This window comes from Gossypium hirsutum, chromosome A11 (assembly GCF_007990345.1).
Source record: "Gossypium hirsutum isolate 1008001.06 chromosome A11, Gossypium_hirsutum_v2.1, whole genome shotgun sequence".
Lineage (NCBI taxonomy): Eukaryota > Viridiplantae > Streptophyta > Magnoliopsida > Malvales > Malvaceae > Gossypium > Gossypium hirsutum.
In genome coordinates, this window is record NC_053434.1 from 114437939 (window position 1) to 114460424 (window position 22486).

The window sequence follows — 22486 nt, forward strand, 5'->3', positions numbered from 1 at the left end:
AAATTTTTTTAAAAATTTTGAATTTTAAATTTTTTATAAATATTTTAAATTTTAAAAATTATTTTAAATTATTTTGTAATTTTTATTAAGAAAGACCAATTTGCTCATTTTCAAACTTGACAGGAACCAAAATACCATTTACACCAATCTGTTATTTGAATTATTCTAATTATTTGAATTATAAAATTTAACTCGATTCGAATTCGAATTACTTATTTAGAGTTTACTCGAAGAAGTCGAATAACTCGATTTAATTAACTCGAAATCTAAAATTCTTTTTTGATTTTTTCAAATCAAATCGAGTTTTGTCCACCCTTAAACGTATCTATATCCAACCTTATTTCGGAGCCAGGATAGCATGTAATAGCAAAAACATGCTAGAAACAGAGGATAATAGTTCCATTGGCATTCAACATCACATGGGCCAACAGTAGAACAATACAACAATCAAATCAACATGGGGATACTTATAGCAAAATAAGTTCATCAGTAGGTAGGATTTTCAGCTATCAAACGTAGGGGCTAGATTCCCAGAAAACTCGGAACCTGCAACTTAAAAACCATGGATTTTGATGTTGTCCTTCTTCACAATACCAGCCTGCTCATAAAGAACATACAAAATTAAGAACTTGTACAACCTGACCGAGACCAGAGAGCGAGTGTCAACACATGTATGTTCAATAGAATCATATTCACACAGCATGGCTACATTTATTCGGACGCATATACCAGCTTTAAGTGTATATATAAGAAAACCAAATGATAATGACAATAACCTGAACAAGAAAAGTGGAGACGTTCCTCCTTTGATCACCTTGAAGTTGAATAACCTACACATAAACCAAGTACATAATAAACTTAAAAATGAAGAACAAAGACAGTGGTGGCGAAGGTAACTTTATTAGGAGGTTAGACGTGCACCTGCCCTAACTCAGGGTCCTGGACAACAGTGCCATTGCAACAGAACTCCTTCTTGAGGTCCTTGAGAATTTTGTTATAGCTGAATTCTTTCTTCAACCCTTGGACAGTAGTCAAGCTTTTCCTACCATTCCGTTGTTGGATACGAATGTGCACGTACTACTTGGTACCAGCACCAGAGTCCTCAGCATTTGCATCAGCAAACGGATCTAGCGTAAAACCGCAAAGCATATGAGTTCATTTTCCATGGGTGATCCAATTTAATCGATAAGAAAGCGGCAATGCTTACCAAAGGCAGTAGGAATTTGGATGTCAAGATCAGACATGAAACTTAGCTGACGGAAAGGTCAAACGAGTTCAACGCACTGAAAACCTACATTGCAAGGTCAAATCTTGATCAGATATTTCGTTTACGAGATCTTTTCAGTTCGGAACTTCCTATCTTTCAAGCAAAATCATTTTCTGCAAACACTAACCGGTCACCCTGGGGGTAACATAGCAAATAAATTTCATCAAAAACACAAATTTAGTATTCTTGGTAAGAAAAGAGAAGATGAGAAAGCACCAAAAAACCATACACAGATTTCAGCAGTTACAAGCATAAGCCTCGAACTCATATCGGAATTTTAGCAAAAGGGAAACTCGTTATATTGATCTGATCTAAAGAGGGGGCACATGTGATTTGGTCCTAAAAAGAATTCAAGCATAAGCCCTAAATTATATCAAAATAAAAACAATTGTTTTGGGAGAAAATCATAAAGAAGCGATTAATACGTACCTAATCTGAAGAATCTGATTATGAAATTTAGAAATCCTAAAGGCGATGATCGAAGTCTGAGCTGATTCTCTTTTTCTCTACCTGAGTTCTGACTTTAGAGTTTGAAGGGTGGGGGGGAGACAATATGATTTATCCGTCGGTTTTTCTGGATTAGGCCGGGTTCAGTAAGTGAGTCGGCAATGTGGAAGGTATCTTAACCGATGATCAGTTTGATCCACACGTGTACGATGATTAAGGCGAGTTTGATTGTTTTGTGTAGAGAACGAGTTAGTTTGGAAGGGTAGAATTGACCGTACAAAGATAGATAGATAGATTAGATTACAAAACATATACGACACCGTCTTAGTTTTTCTCTGAAATGGCACGTGCCCTTTTTAACTCTATGATGCCTTCTAAAATCTAAAATAGTTGGTTTTTCATTTACGTTATTTTGCTTTTCACCATTGATGTCTTGAATATTTAAATTCGATTTTTTTTATTATACGAAAGTTTTATTTATATTTATTTCAATTTAAATTTCATTATATATGATTCTTATTCAGAGTTTTTTTCGATCTAAATAAATCACTTTTCAAATAAATAATACAATAACGATTAAATTTATTTTTAATCTCTCTATTATTTAAATATAAGATTATGGCATGATATTTTAAATTTGATAATGTTTACATCATTTTAAATGATCATTAATTAATTTAAACAATTAATACTATTAATTATTTTTAATGACATAATTTTTTTTAAAAAAATATTCATTCTGTTGAAATTAATTTCTGAATTTAAAGATTTTTTTTAAAAAAATAATGTCAATCTTTTAAACTAAAATAATTAGTAATGTTAACTATTTAGTTTAAATAATATTAATATAAAATAAATAATAAAGTAAATGATGAACTTATTTCAAAATTAAAATATAGTAACTAAATCTTGAATCAAAACAAAAATATGTAGTAACTAAATCTCAATTTTAATTAAATATTAAAATCATAATTAAAATTATATTTTTTTTATTCCATGCTTAAAATTATTTATAATCCTTAAATAATAACATTACACTTTAACATGCTTAAACTTAACTCCTCTACCATTAAAAACAATACCAATTAATACTCAATAACCGCCATCAATTCAATGGTTTAACCATTTAGTAGAGAACCAACAAAAATCAATGAAAAATCAAAAAATTAAAATAAACAGTAAAAGAAAGGAGAAGATGTAAAATCTTAAACTGTCATATAACCATTCACTGAAAAAGATGTCAAAAAACACATTCATATCAAAACCTTTGAAGATAAAATCAATCATATAGCAAACATAACATTAACAAAAAAATATTAGATATTAAGATCATAATAAGTAAAAAATTAACTCTTTCAAGTAGCTCATAATTTTCTTTAACAACAACATGATGGGTCTGCAAACTACATCCAATAAAAAGTTCAAGTTGAAAATTTCGGTTCTAGAATTTCCAGGCATAAACGATTCAACCATGCAGCTGTATAAAACATTGCAAATATTACAATAAAAAAAAATTAGAAGATTATGGCTCAACAACAGTCACCTGTTGCCATTCCCCATCTACAGCTTCTTTCCACAACGTCACATTGTTGTTCCCATCAGCCACAGCCAATATGTTTCCAGTCAATGACCACGACACCCTCCACACAGGGGTACCAAAATCATGCAATACTTTACCTTCCCACTGATCCCCTTCCTTGGCCACTGTCCATATAATTACTTTCCCATCCTGGGAAGCGCTTGCAATGGTAGATTTCGGTAGCCCCAAATTGGGTGCCCAAGCAACATCCCGTACCCAATCAGTATGCATTTGGAGAGCTGGAAAGCAGTCCATCTTCCAGATTCCATTGTAGAGTTTCCACACCTTTACAGTGTTATCGCACCCACCAGAACAAAGTTTCTGAACAGGGTCCAGCAAACCCGAACCGACAAGAGCACCGGGTGCTGTTGATGGAGCCCATGAAACAGATGTTACCCCCACTGGGTGAGCCTGATCAATCCTTGATACATCCCAGCCCCCGTCTGCCCTTGCTGTGAAAACCGATATATTTCCATCAGAAGAACCACATGCCAAACAAAGTCCCAGTTCATGAGGAGCCCAAGCAATTGAATTAACAGATGACTTATGGTCATCAAATACATGAGCCTGAGCCCAATCATTCTGATTGCCTTCCTTCCAAATAATCACACGTCCATCATAACAACAAGAAGCAAGTAAAGAGCCAAACTTTGGATGAGCCCAAGCCACCTGCCATACTGGTCCCTGGTGACCTGTCAGAGTCGCTAAATGCTGATGTGTGTTGTTGCTCACCCCAACTATCTTAATTGTGCTGTCTGATGAGGCGGTAGCAATACGCTTACCATAAAAATCCATGGCCACATCATGGACCGTGTCCTGGTGGCCAGTTTCAATCTTCTGCGATGGCATTTCTCCTTTATCTGTGAGTTATTCAGTTTCAGTATAAAAAATAGGAGCTGGAATTTTGAATTAAAAGAAAAAAAACAAATGTTCCATAAAAGAAAAAGAGCTTTTTAAGTACTGGAAGACATATAAATCACACAAAAAATTAAGAACTAAATCATCTAAGGAAAAAAATCTAAGAAACCAAAACACGAAAAAAAGCAATGAAGCATAAAGAAGAACAAAATCAAAGGGACTACAACACCAAAGGCAAACATTAATAATCATATGACTTCAGTAAAGTCTATGTTTCATTAAGACTTATCTTTCCTATCGGCCTTGGTTTCATTTGATGCCTTAGGTTTGTGACTATGTCTTGACTAATAGGGATAAAAGGAGGCAGTGACGACTGATAAAGCTCCACCAGCATTGGGATCATATTCTCGGGCCATCAAGGCCAAAAATCTTCTATTCTCTCCAGTGTTCTTTCTCTTATTTCCAAAGGTTTGTGAAATTGAAATTTCTTGACATGCCAAGGTTTTAGGCCTGAATTTTCATTATATGCCCGATGTATTAAATATTAACCATCACCATTCTTTTCTATTCCCAGGCTATGAAATTCATCTCATCACTATAAAGGATCAGACCAACAGATCTAATAATTTGTAAACAAATTATGATGTAAATGAGGCATCTCAGCTTTCCTACTTTGGATCTCAATACACGATGGTTATTGACAGTTTCGAAGCAAATCTACAGGTACTCCATAATATAGGATATCTATGGAAAATGTGAGTACAAATAGCATGAAATCAGGCTGCGATCTTACCAGTAATCGGCAGAAGGAACAACAGCAGCGTCGATCGGATCGAAACTGGTTGAGGTTACAACAAAAAAGAATCATAATTAGATCTAATAGAACCGAAATATAGAAATAAAAAAAATAACAAAAGAAAAGAAAATAAATTAGAGAAAATAATTCACCTTGAAAGTAGGGATTTTCGCAGAGGGCTTTGATGGATCAATTAATCTGAAGATATCGATTTTGGGGATGGAAATAGTTAGGGCCTAGGGCTCGAATCGGTACGGTAACCTTGTTTTATAAGGTCAAGCAAGACGTTAAATGACGAGAAAGGGCTTAAAGAAAAAAGGTAAATTTTAATAAAAGGTCCTTATACTATGAACTTTTGGTGAATTTAATGTTCTTATTATAATTTGATATCTTTAGTTTTATTTTTTAAAAGGTCATGTTTTTTCAGTTAATTCACCAAATTATTTGATTTGATTTATTTTTTAAATATATGATAACATAATATTTACACCTTTATAAAAACATGACATCAATAAGATATTTTTTCAAGATCTGTAAAAAAGTGTCAATGTGTATATGACACATCACTGTATATTTTTAAGAAAAATCATGCCAAATTATTTTCAATATTATAAATATTGGATATTTGATCGAATGGGTCAAATCATCAATTTCAATTCAATCGATTTAACCATCAATTAAACAATAAGTAAATAAAAAATAAATCGATTCACCATTATTTTTTTCCTAATTTCAATTTTTTAATAATTCACAATAACTTGTTCTATGTTCGATCAGGGTGAAGCCAAAAAATCTTTTTGGAGCGTTGGAATTAAGTTTTATATTTTTACAATAGTAAAAATACAATTTCATCATTTTACTAGCCTATATCTTTATAATTTCTTAAAGGATCAAATCAAATTTTTATTATTTTTTTGGGGAAAGTGAAATTTTACCATTACCTTTAAAATTTTATAAATTATAAAGGATCTAAAAGGAAAAATTTTCATTTTAGAGGTTTGGGGCTCCTGCCACCCCTATATCCAATATTCATCAATTCTTGATTCAACTAACTCAACCAGTTGTTCCAATTTAGTTTAATATAATTGACTATTTGGAAAAATTAACAAAAAGAATCATGTTAATACCAAAAGTATACGCATCTCAAAAAATAAAAATATATTAAATTATAGTAGAAAGATTGTATCTGCCAAGAACATATAGTACAGGGACCATTAAAAAAAGAGTTAAATTTAAATTTAGTATTTGAACTTGTCTACTTCTTTCATATTGGTACTTAAGAGCTTTTTTTTTTGTCAACTAAGTTGATACTTTTTTTTAACACCGTTAAGCCTGGGGTAGGTGGCAGTACTAGACAATGACACGTGTTATGAGTGACATCATGATGATGCCATCATCTAAAAGTTAAATTAAAAATTATTAATAATTTTAAAAATATATGCAAAAATAATAAATATATATTGCCCTGTTTCTTTTCTTTCTCTAATATTTTTCTTTCCTTTTCCCCATTTCTCCTCATCTTCTTATTTTCTCCTTCTTCCTCCCCTCAACCTTAGCCAGCACCTAGCCTATGCCACCATGATTGGTCGCTTTTCTGGCCGAAAGTGGCACCTAATTGTTGCTCTCCATTCCCTCTTTTGAATGCTCTGATTATATTTATTGGAAAATTTTCCAAAAGTCACAAAAATGCTTTCTACTTTTAAACTTCTTTAACACTGATCTAAAGATCAAACCATTGAACCATCTTGTAATTTCGACCACGGCTTCTCCTTGGTATGGTAAACTTCTTCATCGCTCAGATCTTTCAAATGGATTGGTTGTTACAGTCATGGTAGTCGATATTTGGCCCTTTATCGAATCATTTTCTGCAGCCATGGGGTATAAGGGCCTTGTGTAACAATTCAATTTTTAGTGGTGTCAGAAACAGTAGTTTCAAGACCATAGTTCTGATGAGTGAGTTTGTAAATCTTACTAATTAATATTTACAGGTTAAATATGGTGTCATTGTGAATTGTGATTTGGCCTATTTTATTAATTGGTCAATTAGTCAAGTTACAAGTGGTTCGTACCAAAAGTTAATGCTTTTGGAAAATGAGGTATCGGGACCTCGTTTTTGAAAACCAAGCTTGTAAATATCTCCATTGAATATTTATGGAGCTATATTATAAGTGAATTGAAGTTTGGTATGAAAATTTTAGTGATTGGATAGTTAATTAAAGTATAAGGACTAAATCATAAAAAATTATAAAAGTTAATCGGTATTGGTTTTTATTTGTTAAAAGTCTAAATTAATAAATTTTTGAGGGTTTAAGTGAAAAATTGACCATTTTTATTTAAAGTGGACGACTGTGACTTGACAAATTTGTAATTTTTGTTAAAAATAATTAATTATAAAGTAAAAATTATAATTAAGTAAAACAAATAAGTGTTATCATCATCCATTTTCATTTCTTCTTTCTCAAATTGAAAATAAGGCACCAAGGAAGCCATTTTTGAAGGCTTACATTCGACCAAGCTTAAGGTGCTTGCATGATCGAAAATTGGAACAAATTGAAGAAAATCGAGAAAATGACAAAAAATGTTAAATAGTCCTTAGGGAGTTGTTTGTTTCCTGTCTTGACCAGGTAAGTTCATATGGTATATTTTTGTTAAATTGTTATATTTTTAAAATTATAAATGTAAATATGTTTAATTGAAATTTTGATTGTTTACGATTTGGTATAAAAAGGTGAGATATGGATTAAATCATAAAGAAATGACAAATTGACTGATAAATTGAATATAATGAATTGAAATTTCAGATTGATTAGTTGAATTGAATCAAATTGATATGATTATGTTTGATCTTTGAAATAAATGAGTAAATTGAATAGATTTGGAAATATTGTATATTGTTGTAATTGCAAAATTGTTTTTATGATAAGATGAATCATAATGTTTTGCACACAAATTGATAATTGGTTGATGAAATGACAACATTGAACTGAGAAATTGGCCTAGAATGGAAATTGAGAAATTGTTACCTTATTAATTGTTTGAACAGAGTCGGATATAGTTGGCATGCCATAGGATAGAAAGAGTTTAGGATTATTCGCCTACGTGTTGGGGAGTGTTGGGCACACCCACTTTTCGGTTATAACGACCAGTGCTGGGCACATCTATTTTTCGATTTTACCGACTAGCGTTGGACACAACTTATTATTTCAGATTTATTCGATTGGTACTAGGTGCCAAATTGATGTGATTGAATGAATCTGTATATTCGTCTGAGTCAAGTTAATAAGGACATATATAATGTAAATAGAATAAATGATATTCAGATTTATTTGATACGATGATTGAATGATGCATATAAATATTGAGAATCGGTTATACAAGCCCAGGGGACCAATATGGAAACATGACAAATCAATGAATGTGAATTGGAATTTGTATTATGAAACGAAGTAGTAATTGACATTAAATTGAAAATTGATATATATTTGGTATAAAGATGAATTAATTTGATTTGAGAATGAAGTTCATATGATTTCATATGAATTTGATTGAGAATTCAAATTATGAAATGAAAATAATTTTTGGCATTAATTTGAAATGGGATGTATGGTGGGTAAATAGATTGTATGATATGATTAAGATAGTGAATTGATTAAATGATTGTTTGTTTTGTGAATGATAATGAAATGTTATATGATTGAGTTACTATATGGTATAATAAATGTTGAACTCACTTTTTTTATATTTGATTTGCCATGATAGGCAAACTTTACCGTGCTAAGTAGCATGTAGTGTATTATTATAACTTGAGGTAAGTTACTTAGTTTTATACCTTTGAACTTACTAAGCATTGTATATGCTTATCTTGTTTGTTTTCCTTTTCCCTGCAGATTACCAACTTGCAGAACATATCAAGCAGATCGTTCGAAGCTTACACTATCCCGTTATTGATTCAATAGTCTTTCTATTGTTTAAAACTTGGTTTTGTGGCATGTATATAGGTGATTTATTTTTGGTCAATCTTGAATGTTAGTACTTTGATTCTTGATTGTGGTTTGTGTTTTGAATGGTATTATGTTATGTATATAGGTTGTGTTTTTAAATCGTGAGTTTTGAAGTTAAGTTTTGAAAGTTGCAAAGTTTGGACTTGTTATTATGTAATGTTGTTTCTAAAGACTATTTGGCATGTTTGATGGAATGAATGGTATAAACATGTGTAGTTGAGGTGTGCTTATCCTTGAAACATGGTAGATTGTGAATTGATAATGCTTGATGAATGGTTGATTATTAGATATATGATATAAGGTTAGTTGTTGGCTTGAGACTTATACGGTCAACATTGATAAGTGTATAGCATGTCTTATGTTTGTTTAAAAGGTAAGATTTGGTATATTTATCATGGCAAGAATGTACCATTTCATTTTGAGATACTTTGTTTGAATAAATCATGTTGGTATTATAATTGTTGAATGTTTTGGTAAAGATTTATGATTTGTTTGTGATGGTGCGAAAAAGGCATATTGGTTAGAACTTTAGGTTGTTTTGGTATCATGATTTAGATTGAATCCTTGAGGTGTTTTAGGTAAGATTTTGATGAAAATAAACATGTGTTTGGTAATGCTTAAGGGTTTGGATTATATGAGTTGCAAAAGTGGCCATTTTTTGCTTCACATGGTTTGCCACACGATCGTTTGTCACACACAGTTGGTTGACACAACCGTGTGCCACTGATAATTTAGATGCAGGATTATTGACATAGTTGCAGTTTCTCACACAGCCTAGCCACACAGTCATGTGAATGTTTGCAAAGTTTTACAATTAGGTCCAGACAACCACAGTTTGTTACACGGCCTGACGACATATCCGTATGACTCTGCATTACATGACATCAATTTCGCACATAGTTTGCAGGCATGATTGTGTGGTTCAATACCACAGGGCCTTTGGACCCCGTTTTACATTTTTACCTCACTTTTATTTAATGTTTTAATTAGTCCCTACTTAGTTCTGAATTATTTTTAGAGCTTTCAAAAGCTCGATTTAAGCCATTATTGCATGAATAACATGTCTTAATTGAATGATTGATAACTATTGATTGTTTTAAAGAAGTTTTGAATCGAAATAGCATGTTCTTATTCTATATTTATTATAACATCCCATAACCTTAATCTAGTGACAAAGATAGGTGAAGAGTGTTTCATTCAGTATTATGAATGATTGAAGGGTTGGTTGATAGGGGTTAGGAGTTAGTGGTTTAAGTACCTTAGATCCCATTGTTGTAGTTTCTTGTAAGCAAAAAAATTATTGCATAGTTGGGTTTTTTTTTTCACAATTTCAAATTTGAGTTTTTTTTTTGTTTCTTGATATTCTAATTGGTTTTGTTAAATATCCATTTCAAGTATTCATTTAATTATTTTATTTGTTTGCATGTGTGTCTATTATCTTGAATTGAGATATGAGTGGGTTATTGATGAATGTTGTTTAATTTACTTTAAATTTATTTGCAAAATCTCATAAATTCTTAGAACATGCTCAAAATCTAATAAATTCTTAAAACATGCTCTCCTTTAACGTGAAAAAGAAACTCTCGATGGAAATAAAATCAATAAAAACCCAAGTTGAACACAACCAACTCAAATAGAAAACAAATAATAAAAGCTTTTGTATGACAAAGAAATGAAGCAATAGATGAAAGACAACGCAAAGGGAAATGGAACAAATTTATGAAGATATTCAGGAAATTTGAGAAAGATTTCTTTTTAATTTATCATTTTTTATATATTTTTCGATATTATTTTAAAAAAATTAAATTATGATATTTAAATTTTTTATTGATTTTTAATATATTTTTTAAATTATAACATAATCATGATGTCATTAATGAAATGTGTTATTGTTTGGTATTGCCACCTGTCCTAGACTTAATGGTGTTAAAGAAAGTATGAAACTAGTTGATGGAAAAAAAATTCGGGTACTAATCTAGGACAAAAAAACCTTAAATACCAATTCGGGAGAAGTATACAAATTCAGGTACTAATTTTATATTTAATCTTTTAAAAAATTTAGAGATAAAACAACATTGGTCGAAGTGGGTGATGTCAAAATTGAAATTAATTTGAACTTCTCCTCTTCATGCTTTAAAATAATTAGTTTCTTACCATTTATTTAATTAAGTACTAAATTTATAAGGGTTTTTTATTTAAATATTAAATTTTAAAACAAGTTTTTTAAAGTCATTTTTCAGAATATATAACTTTTAGGGTTATTTTAAAACTTACAGATATCAATGTTCAATTAGTCAACATTGATGTAGTATTTATTATTTGTAGGCCTAACCAATCCATTTAATATAAAAGATTTAAACACTCATGGATATCGTGTCGAGGTCCCTTAATATTTTCGTTATTTATAAAAAAATCATAAAACTCTCCCGACTTGATAACAAATCCCTAAATTTCTACTTATCTTCTCAAAAAAGTGGTTGTTTAAAGGTTTCATGTAAAACACATAACTTATCATGTTACAAACATAATCAAATTATTGACTTGATTTTTTTAATTTTGTTCATATTAGATTTTGTTACAATTAATTTTTATCATTGTAAATTCTTTTTAGATTTTACTAAATTAAGTATTTATTTTGTGATATTTCGAATAGGAAAAATATTGATCTATTCATGTCCCACATAATTTATGGTTTATGGTATCAGATGAACATATCGCAAATGATATAATTTATGGTTTATGGTATTAGATGAACATATCACAAATGACTTAAAAAGGTTGGTTTACTTGTGGCATTTAGAACAATAACGTTTAAAATAGTGTTGGAGTTGTTTGGCACTTTAATGGAAAGACAAAGGTTGGAAACATATACATATAATTTTCCATGTGGAAAAGCGTTATACTGCTAAAAGATGTTTTAATAATTGGTCTTCCAATCGATAGACTTGTGATAATTGAAACGACTTGAAGATGCTATATTATTTGTTGTTGGGTGTGGTGTAGAATAAAGAGTGAAAGGAATAGATGAGAAATGAGTGAAATTCAAATGGTAGAAAATACTTGTCGAATTGGCCCCTCTGTATAATGCGATTGTGAAACAGCTACAACAATATGCCAAAGCTTGGATACTTTGGATGATAGGAGGTATGTTGTTTCCTAACAAGTCTAGAAATAAAGCTCATGGCATGCATTTAGGTATATTGTCAAATTTTGATTTGGTTGGTACATTTTAGTTGGGGGATAATGGCTTGAGTGTATCTGTATAGGGCACTTTGCAAGATGACTTGAAATTGACAAAATAAATGTTGTTGCCTTCTTTTGCAAACTTGGGCATGAATATGTATGCTATGGCTACTGTCCATCTCTTTCTAGCCATGGGAGTTCTCTTATGCAAAAGTAAAAAAATAATCATATTGAATATCTTAAAATGTATTAAATGATGAATAATCATAATGTCATTTGCATCTAATATTTAAACAGATTTAGAGGTCACTTGGATCATATCAGTCATACAAAAGACTTAACTTAGAATGATGGGAAATTGATCGATTAGCCAATTCGAAGGTAAGTTAAAGTAATTACTAGTGTTTATGAATGTAATTGTATTTATGCTACGTTTGGTAGGTGTATTACTTTTTACACATGTTTTAGTATATGTGACAGCAACAAACTAATTCAATAGTAATATTTAATCACTCTCGTGATTTATTTTTCGCAAAAGAACGAAATTTTTTTGCTTATTTTGAAGAGGTCTTAATTTTTACAAAAATTATTACTTATCTATCTAATTTTAAGTTTAAATTTGTACTAACTATTTTTTATTTAATGTCTAACTATTGAAATACATATGTAATAAATAAACGCATTATTCATACTATTACAATATTAACTAAATGATACATTATTCTAAATGTTTGCAGTTTGTGTGGAGGTCGTACATAAAGAATGCAATTATTAACTTTTTTTTATCAATGATAGTGTACTAGCACTTTGTGGTGTGTGGAGGTCATGCATGTTGATTTGTTTCCAGATTATTGAGTAGTGACATATTGACCAAATGAAACAACAATTTGGGTTGGTGCAAGATGTTCCAAATGATCCAATAAAGCTCAATCGACTTCATATGATGGATTTGAGTTAAGGGCAAAGCTAAAAAATTATTTTAAGGGGGTCGAAATTAAATTGTAATTTTTACGATAGTAAAAATACAATTTCACCATGTTAATAGCCTATATCTTTGTAATATTTAAAGGAATAAATCAAAATTTTATTATTTTTAGGGGGCCAAAGTATAATTTTACTTTTACTAATTTAAAATTTTAAAAGACCAAAATGGAAAATTTTCTATTTTAGGGGTCAGGGCCCTTGCCAGCCTCCCTAGTTATACCCATGATTTGACTAGGCATAATTAGTATTGTCCCATAGAGAATATATTTTTTGGGACTAACGCTGTGAGCATTCCATCAATGGAAATATTGTAATTTTCATCCTTTTCATGTATATATTCAATGGTTTAGGCAGATAGGTCAACTACATTTATATGTGAAAGAGGAATATCTACATATGAAGAAAGGACATGTACCAAAGAGCCGGAGTCTGAGCCACTTATGCAACATTTTGACTTAGAGCCACATGTCAAAGTTTCCACACAAGTCATATTGGCATTCTTTGCCCTTGTGACACACTATCTAGCTGCATCCACGTTCCATGTTAGTTAAAAATTCAATTAAGCAAACGCCATTCCTTCACCATTTAGGATGCTAATGAAAACTTTAACTAGACTTTTTGAGATCTTTAGACTATCTTTTTGTGTGTTTCTTGTACCAAATCGTTTTTAAATGCTTTGACTTTGTGTTCTGTAACCTAAGATATGACCATTTTTATAACTTATTCAACTTGCAAACTCAGATAAAGATACATAGATATATTAAATTATTAGTGATTTATTGTTCTTAACTAGTTGAGTTGATTATGGAATGTATAAAATTTTTAAATTTGAGTAAATTACACCAACAGTCACTCAATTTTATGGTAACTAACAAAACAGTCACCTAGGTTTCATTTCAGTCACTCAACTTTTAAAAAATAACAAAACAGTCAGTAACATTATAAAAAAGTGACAAAACAGTCATTGATTAATAGTTTTCATTAATGTCTTAACGGGACCGCTGATGTGGCAAGTTAACTAGCTGATGTGGCCAGTTAACTTGCGACGTTGGATGTCCACAATGGAAACCCACCCAATTTAAGAAAAAATTGAAAAAAAAACCCTTAATAACAAAGAAGAAGAAGAAGAAGAAGAAGAAGAAGAAGAAGAAGAAGAAGAAGAAGAAGAAGAAGAAGAAACCTAATTTTTTCTGTTGCGTTTTTCTTCTGGAGAAAGAAAATTTAAGAAAATAGATTTTTTTTACTGCTTAACCTAATTATTTATCTTTAAAAAGAAAGCATCGAATGATTTTCTAGGGTTTGAAAGAACTTTAAATTTGTTGCAAAATTCTGGAAAATTTCATGCTGATTTTGGTTGTAATTTGATGTGTTGAAGGGATTTAAAGATAGGAAAGAGGAACTCAAAAGCAAAGCCTGCTCCTAAGAAGCGAATGGATAAGCTTGATACCGTTTTTAGTTGTCCCTTCTATAACCATGGCAATGATAAAGTAATGACGTTAACTTTTTAATGTTTAATTTGAGTTTTAGAATTGCGTTAACTTTTTAATGTTTAATTTGAGTTTTAGAATTGATTTAATGAAAATACATAATTAGCTAATAATATTAACAATTAACTTTTATCAAATTAACTCTAAAATTAGAATTAAATAACATCATTGGATTGTATTTGATAAATTAAACGTAAAATTAAACAAATTCTTGATTAGCACTAAATTTATTCTATTAACAAAATCAAGAAAAATTAAAATCTAATAATATTAACAATTAACTTTAATCAAATCTACCCTAAAACTTGAATTAAACACTAAAAAATTAAAACCGTTACTTTTGAATACTAAAATATATAACTATTGTTAAATACAAGTACCAAATTAAAAAAAAAGCATATGTACTATATTAAAAAAAGTATCAAACTTAAATATCAAATGATATATTAAGACTATATAAATTATCATATTTATATTAAATAATAAATTAATTACTTAAGTAATAAAATGTACTTTCTGAATGAAAAAATATATTTGTTTCTAGAACATTTTGCAATTTTCTTTTATGAAATTTATTTTCTCAATTTTATTTATTAAAAAGAATTATTAAGTCTTTATCAATTTGGAAAGTGAATAATTAAGAAAAACTAACAACAGGTAAATGTTTTGTGTCCATTCATCCTTTGTGACAAAATAAGAAAAAGTAAATAAATACATGTTGAGTTTTTATTGACCCATGCCATTTAAGTTTTATCCCTTGGGTTTGACCCTAAGCCTATTATTCAACACATTATTTTTATTTTATTTTATTGACAATAAAAACCGAGATGCATTAGTTAAAGCATTTAAACATTAAGAGGGACAGATCTACTCCAAGTCAATAGGCTTATCTCATATATTACATCTTAACGCTTTCATCCTCGTGATGCATTAAGGAAGTTGAATCAAAAGTTATTAAAGAAAGAATACTATTGGAAGAATATCTTATTCAATGTGTTTTGCATGTAATAAAATTATTCTAACGAGAATATAAGTTAACTTGTCGGCATCCTGACTAGTTCAATGAAAGGACAACGATTTGATGAAAGTTTACACATATTTATCATTTTTTTTCTTTTGTTACTTATAATACAATGGTGAAAAATATTTATTTATTTAAATTTTCTTTTGCCAAGTTTGATATATTGTTGGAATATATTGACATCATTATTAATTATATAGAATTATATTGCTATGTATTTTAAAAGGGATTAATTTACTTAAATGTAAAAATTAAGAGGACTGAAAAAGTTTTTTTACCAATAAAAAAGAAAATGAAAGTAATTGATAAGCTAATAAACAAGCAAAAGGGTAAAACATAAATGGAGGAGGGTAAAAGAGACGATTAATCAATCAATCATTTAGAAAGAGGAATTCCAGAAGCCAGAGAGAAACCCTTTCAACTAAAATTATAATAAAATTCAACTTCTTATCTCTTTCTCTCTCTAAAATCCTTCATATTGCTTCACTCTTTTTCCTTTCTTTCTTCGGATTGTTTCCTAAGTTTCGATCCAAAAACCCTAAAATCTACTCCCTTTTAATCTCAATCGTTTTTTTATTTTAATTTATTTTAATTTCCCAAATTTATTCCTTCAAAATTTTGATTACTTCCCGAACCCGAAAAAAATTGTTTCTTTATTTTCTGTGTAATATTTTTTGATTTTTTCGTTTAATTCCAATCAAGAGCTTTAAGAAAAGTTTAGTTTACTATTTTTTAATAATAAAATAAAATTTTGGGTTTTTCTTCTTTGTTCTGTTTGGATTGGAAGTTTGTTTCTTTCTAGTTTTCCTGTATTATTATTTTTTGTGAAAAATATTCTCTATGTTTTATTTCCAATAGAGACACTTGTAACCCGAAAATTTCTTCAGTTAAGAGGCTGTTTCTTTCTGGGTTTTCATCAATTCCTCTTAATTTCTCGCTTTGAAAAGAAAAAACCCAGATATTGGTTTAAATTTTTTAAGGAACAACATTTAGTGTTATGTTAAAAGGAGATATTGGGGGAATTATCGGAGAGAAATTTGAATTTTCTGGATTGTTTCAATTTTGGGTTTCTTAATTGGGTGTTTGGGATTATGAGGAACAGTGGAGATGGACAAGGGCAATCTAAAACGCAAGGTGGTGGTGTCGTTTCCAAGTCAGCTCGGAGTTCATTACGTGCAATTTCCAGTTACTTCAGGATTGTTTCTTCCGGGGCTTCCACTGTGGCACGGTCGGCGGTTTCCGTAGCATCATCGATTGTGGACAGGGAAGACGATTCTGGGTATGATCAGGTAATAAGTAAGAAAATAGGAGTTTTCTTTTAATTTTTTTTAATGCATTTTTTCTTTTTCTTTTTAATTTCCATGCGGAATTTGTTATAGAGTTGGAAAGATTATTGGAGTTCAATTTAATGTGTCCTAAAAAGGAAAATGTTTCAGTATTCTTAGTATGCACACGTTGAGGTTTGTTATATGGTATTGGAATGTCTTAATGGGTTGAAATGTTCATAAGAGGAAGGCATTTTTTTCTTTAATTGGAGAACTTTAATATGCCTATATTGAGTTTCTTTTCTTAAAATGAAAGAGAAACATAGGCATTGTTTTGGTTATAGGGTGTATGATTTTAGGTTTAGTTTGGTGAATTTATTAGTTTGAGCTTTAAATTTGCTATTACTCATTTTGAAGATTTTGAGTTTTACCATTTGTCCTAGAACTTAATGCTTTTAGGTGCCTTTTTTATTCAAGCTTTGAAAAAAAATGTTAGCGCATTTGCATGTTCCTTTTATTTCTGTTTTGGGAAGGGGAGATTGTGACATGTGGAGTGATTTTTGGTTGTGAGTTTAACTTACTTTGACCGGTTAATAATTGATGCATGTAGGAGGTATACTTTTAGGTTAGTCTTTTCTAAATATGCTTTAAGGTTAAGAGCATAGAGCAAATATGACTAATATCATAGTCCTCTTTCGCTTTTGTTGATGTAAAGGTTAATTGGGCTGGCTTTGACAAGTTAGAAGATGAGAAAGGTGTCACTCGACAAGTTCTCCTGCTTGGTTATTGGTCGGGTTTTCAGGTTTGGGATGTTGAAGATGCTGATAATGTCTGTGACTTGGTTTCAAGACGTGATGGTCCCGTTTCATTTATGCAAATGCTACCAAAACCAGTAGCAGCAAAGAGATCAGGAGACAAGTTTGCAAACAGCCGTCCCCTTTTGGTGGTTTGTTCTGATGGGTCCCTCTCTGTGGGTACTCGTATTCAGGATCATTCTTGCAATGGAAGCATACCACACAACAATTATTCAGGGAATGGTAGCATTGTTTCTGCCATTGTCCAGTTTTATTCCTTGAGATCTCAATCTTATGTACACAAGCTAAACTTTAGATCAGTTGTTTATTCTGTAAGGTGCAGTTCTCGAATTGTTGCTATAGCTCTAGCAACTCAGGTATGTTACCTTGTGCATATATTTTTTTGGGCATCCTTACGTCTAATCAGATATTCACTTAAGTTCTATATTTTGCAGATACATTGTTTTGATGCCACCACATTAGAAAGGGAATATACCATTCTTACAAATCCTATAATTACATCCTCCGCTGGTTCTGGAGGTGTAGGTTATGGACCTTTGGCAGTTGGTCCTAGATGGCTGGCTTACAGTGGTAGTCCAGTTGTAGGTTCTAATTGTGGACGTGTCAGTCCACAACATCTTATGCCTTCTGCAAGTTTCCCTGGTTTTTCTTCAAATGGGAGCCTGGTTGCACACTATGCAAAAGAATCAAGCAAGCAACTTGCTGCTGGGATTATGACCCTAGGAGACATTGGATATAAGAAACTGTCAAGATACTTGCCGGACTCATACAATTCTGTGCAATCGGGAAGTCCTGGCTGGAAAGGAAATGGAAATGCTAATGGTCATTTTCTCGATACTGATAACATTGGAATGGTACATATTTTCTCCCCAAGCTGATTACACCTGCAACTTAGATTTGTATTTTCCAGGGCCTCCTTTTTCATTCTCTTTTACACATTTGGCCTCTTGTATAGTCTTTAATTTAACATCTGCAAATTGCTATGTTTGTAGTTAGACCTGTATGAAAAATTCTGTTAAATATGTTATGTATTTAGTAGATGTCTTTTAATCTGAGACTTGCATCCTTCTTTTATTGGAAAAAAAATGCAAGCAAACCTTTTTTACATATGACTTATTACCTTTTCCATTGGCTTATCAGGTTATTGTTAGAGATATTGTCAGTAAGGTTGTTATTGCTCAGTTTAGGGCACACAAGAGCCCTATTTCAGCATTATGCTTTGATCCCAGCGGGACACTTCTTGTGACAGCTTCAGTTCAGGGTCATAATATCAACGTGTTCAAGATTTTGCCTGGACTTCAAGGAAGCACTTCTGCTTGTGATGTACCAGCATCACATTCACATCTCTACCGACTGCAGCGCGGTTTTACAAATGCTGTGAGTCTAGCATTAATGTTCAGTATCATTGTTAGCTGTTCATAGTGTCTTGCTTTTTTTCTTAATCTGTTTCCTTTTCATTTGAGGTTTCAGGTAATACAGGATATTAGTTTCAGTGATGATAGCAACTGGATTATGATTAGTTCTTCAAGAGGGACAAGCCATCTATTTGCTATCAATTCAATGGGTGGATCTGTAAGTTTTCAGTCTGCTGATGCTGGTTTTGCTCCTAGAAGTAGCAGTTTGGGTGTTATGACTAAGCCACAAGTTCATTGGCCACCTAATATAGGAGCGCAAACACCTACTCAATCAAGTTTTTGTGCTTCTGGCCCTCCGGTGACACTTTCTGTTGTTAGCAGAATAAGGAATGGAAATAATGGTTGGAGAGGCACTGTAAGTGGTGCTGCAGCAGCTGCAACAGGCAGGATGGGTTCTCTTTCAGGGGCCATTGCTTCTTCTTTCCATAACTGCAAAGGCAATAATCTTTTGTTTACCGAGAGCAACTATTTGAAGACAAAATATCACCTTCTGGTTTTCTCTCCTTCTGGATGTATGATACAGTATGCTTTGCGACTGTCCCCTGACCGAGATCCTACACCAGTTGTTTCTGGATTAAATGCAGCATATGAATCAACTACAGAATCTGATGGAAGGTTAGTAGTCGAGGCAATGCAGAAGTGGAATATTTGTCAGAAACAAACCCGAAGAGAGAGAGAAGATAATGCAGACATATATGGCGAGAATGGAACATCAGACACTGGTAAAGTATATCCTGAAGAAATCAAAGAGGGAACTACATTCACTAATCCATCCACTGTTGACAAAGCAAATACCAACCCTCAGGAAAAACATAATTTGTATATTTCGGAAGCTGAACTGCAGATGCATCAAGCTCAGACACCATTGTGGGCAAAACCAGAGGTATTAATCTGTTGTTAGGTTTGTCAGGTGTTTGGTTGTGGAGATAGTCCTGGGTATTCTGTGTCTGTGCACACATGGGTGTTGGAGGAGGTTGTTGAGAAAGAAGGGTTGGCCCGGGGGGTGGGGGGGTCATCCCCTGTTCTTTTAGTTTAAATATTTTCTTTTTTTGAGGAGACCTATCATTCTTATTGTATTTATTTGCAGATATACTTTCAATCAATGGTGATGGATGACATCAACATGGCTGATGAAAATGCTTTTGTTGGGGAAGTTGAAATTGAAATGTTGCTAACTCGCATGATTGGAACACGGAAAAAAAGCTTAGTTCCAGTTTTTGATTACCTTCAAAGCTTTAAATTCCAGCAAGCAAGGTGTGTGAAAGCTATTTATGTTAATCTGTTTTTCAGATTCTAAGGGTGCATGTCAATTTTTTTAGTACTTGCATACAAGTCCTGATACTTGGAGGTCTTTGGTTCATTGAATCATCCTTGGCTTTTCTTCGTTTTATTATCAATTGGCATTTCTTTCAACTGTTTGGTTTGCTTATGAACATCCATGGATATGTTATTAACTCTTATCATCTGGTTTACAGGGTTCCAACTGTAGATAGCAATAACAATGGATGCCTGCTGCATCAGAGGTCAGGTCTGTCTGAAAATGGCCGGCTTTCATGTAGAAGTATTTCTGGCTCTCTTAATTGCATGACCGAAAATGGTGATGCAGTTGATGAACTTCAAAATGGCATAGAAGAAACTAGATTGAATGGTCGTCAGATGCCTTTAGGAACTAAGGGCTTTGTAAATAGAAGTGACAGCCCTAAAACCAACACTCGGCTTGAGATTGTAAATAATAGTGAGAACTCAAGAATGGAAGCTCAACTCAAGTTTGTAAATAATGACAGTGAAGACCTCAATATGGGGAATCTTTTTGGAGATGAAGGTGATGAGTATGATTAGAGTTAATCTTATTATTTCTAGTTAAAATTATTTTGTTTAATGTTAACATTACATGTGTCCAAACTAATCATCTTTGCCTGCACAAGCTTGCATAAAACTGAAAAGTGATAGTTAATATAAAGATCACAAGTTTCACCTGCACCTAGATGTTCGTTATTCCTTGTAATGTATGATGATATGATGCCATCTTCCTCAGTTGGCGGATTTTGTTGTCACTTGTCATTGTAATGTGTCATTACTTTCCTTATAGTTTTATTTAATGGCTTGATAAAGCTCCGCACATGGGACACGGTGGACATTCTGCTGTGACAAATAGTTTCCATATGAACTAACAAAGATTTTTAGATTATGAACTTGAATGCTTGAACAGGGTGTTGTACCTATTGTTATGTTATTTGAGACGAAGCCGTTTTTTGGGATTCCATCTGCTAAATATCAATTACTTTACGCATATCTTGATCCTTCTTTTTCCTTGTTATGCTTCTAGCTAAATTTGATTAGAAGACAAGCTTATTGTATTCTGATTATGATCATGAACTGAAGTTTGGCCTTAATCTCCTATTGCAGGTGTGGAATTTTATTCTTTTGATTCTCCAGAGAGTCTGATTAACCGTGTTTAATACTTATGGGGGTGGCAATGTAAACAAGAGACAGACAATGGATGCTTCGGCTGTGAAGTGAATTGTTTAGCACTATGTTGTTGGGTTTTTCATATGTTAACTTTGTAAATTATAGACAATGAATTTCCCAATATTTAGTTGTGATATGTAAATAATAGAATTACCTTATTAACTCCAACTCTTCTATTCTATTAATTTAAAAAGTTTATTTGTTACCATTCAACTTGAGTTTCTAATTTTCCCTAATTGGAGTTTATATTGTTTTGATCAAGTTGCAATTATCCAAGTAAACAATTTGCTAGCTTCTCTTTTTCCCTAATTGGAGTTTATATTGTTTAGATTTGGATGAGTGATCAAGTTGCAATTATCCTAGTAAAGAATTGCAAGTTTCCCTTTTTCCCTAGTTGTAGTTTATATTATTTAGATTTTGGTGATTGGGGGATTTTTTTGAATCTTCTATGTTTATTTTATTGTCTATGTTTAGGGTTGTTTTTAATAATGTTAACCTCAAATTTGAACCTGTTTTTTCTCCTTGGGCGTGTGGGATGTTTGTATATATTAAGGGTCTGTTTGATTGGCAGTAAAATGTTTTCTGTAAAATGATTTCTGGAAAATTTTTTACTTTTCTGTAAAATGATTTACTGGAAAATATTTTTTAGTGTTTGATTGAATCTGTGTAAAATATTTTCTGCTGTTTGACAGATTTCCTGAAAATATTTTCCGGAAAAGTTGTTTTTACATATATTAATAAATTTATATATATATATTAATAAATTTTTATATTTTAAATTATTTTTACACATATTGCAATGATTTATTTATAAATAAATTTTTTATTAATAAAAGTTTTATCTAATTAAATTCCAAATGTTCATCTATTTGTAGATTATACCGATTTGATTTTACTTC

General features: G+C 31.5%; 2 protein-coding genes and 1 pseudogene across 3 annotated transcripts; 1 reads left to right on the forward strand and 2 right to left on the reverse strand.

Moving 5' to 3' along the window:
- Positions 1-375: 375 nt before the first annotated feature.
- On the reverse strand, positions 376-1859 carry LOC107939861 (protein translation factor SUI1 homolog 2-like; annotated as a pseudogene).
- A 1190-nt stretch (positions 1860-3049) lies between these two features.
- Positions 3050-5240, reverse strand: LOC107939882 (protein transport protein SEC13 homolog B). Its single transcript, XM_016873264.2, has 3 exons — positions 5100-5240; positions 4945-4989; positions 3050-4153 (listed from the first exon to the last, which is right to left on the reverse strand). The coding sequence occupies exon 3, from the start codon at positions 4140-4142 to the stop codon at positions 3237-3239; it is 906 nt and encodes a 301-aa protein (XP_016728753.1). The 5' UTR covers positions 4143-4153; positions 4945-4989; positions 5100-5240; the 3' UTR covers positions 3050-3236.
- Positions 5241-15959: 10719 nt separating this feature from the next.
- Positions 15960-21795, forward strand: LOC107939877 (autophagy-related protein 18f). 2 transcript variants are annotated; one of them, XM_016873260.2, is made up of 8 exons: positions 15960-16912; positions 17604-18059; positions 18138-18557; positions 18844-19080; positions 19174-20001; positions 20206-20372; positions 20594-20940; positions 21525-21795. In XM_016873260.2, the coding sequence occupies exons 1-8, from the start codon at positions 16715-16717 to the stop codon at positions 21575-21577; spliced, it is 2706 nt and encodes a 901-aa protein (XP_016728749.2). In that variant the 5' UTR covers positions 15960-16714; the 3' UTR covers positions 21578-21795. The 2 variants fall into 2 exon arrangements, with proteins under 2 accessions (XP_016728749.2, XP_040935925.1); XM_041079991.1 differs by having other exon boundaries at positions 15966-16912; positions 20594-20959; positions 21525-21645.
- The last annotated feature ends 691 nt before the right edge of the window (positions 21796-22486 follow it).

Excerpts from the sequence above, each read along its gene's own strand:
- LOC107939877 (XM_016873260.2), top strand. The coding sequence starts at position 16,715 with ATGAGGAACAGTGGAGATGGACAAGGGCAATCTAAAACGCAAGGTGGT. Across the intron at positions 18,060-18,137 it reads CTATAGCTCTAGCAACTCAG|ATACATTGTTTTGATGCCAC; the intron begins GTATGTTACCTT and ends TATATTTTGCAG. Across the intron at positions 18,558-18,843 it reads ATACTGATAACATTGGAATG|GTTATTGTTAGAGATATTGT; the intron begins GTACATATTTTC and ends TTGGCTTATCAG.
- LOC107939882 (XM_016873264.2), bottom strand. The coding sequence starts at position 4,142 with ATGCCATCGCAGAAGATTGAAACTGGCCACCAGGACACGGTCCATGAT.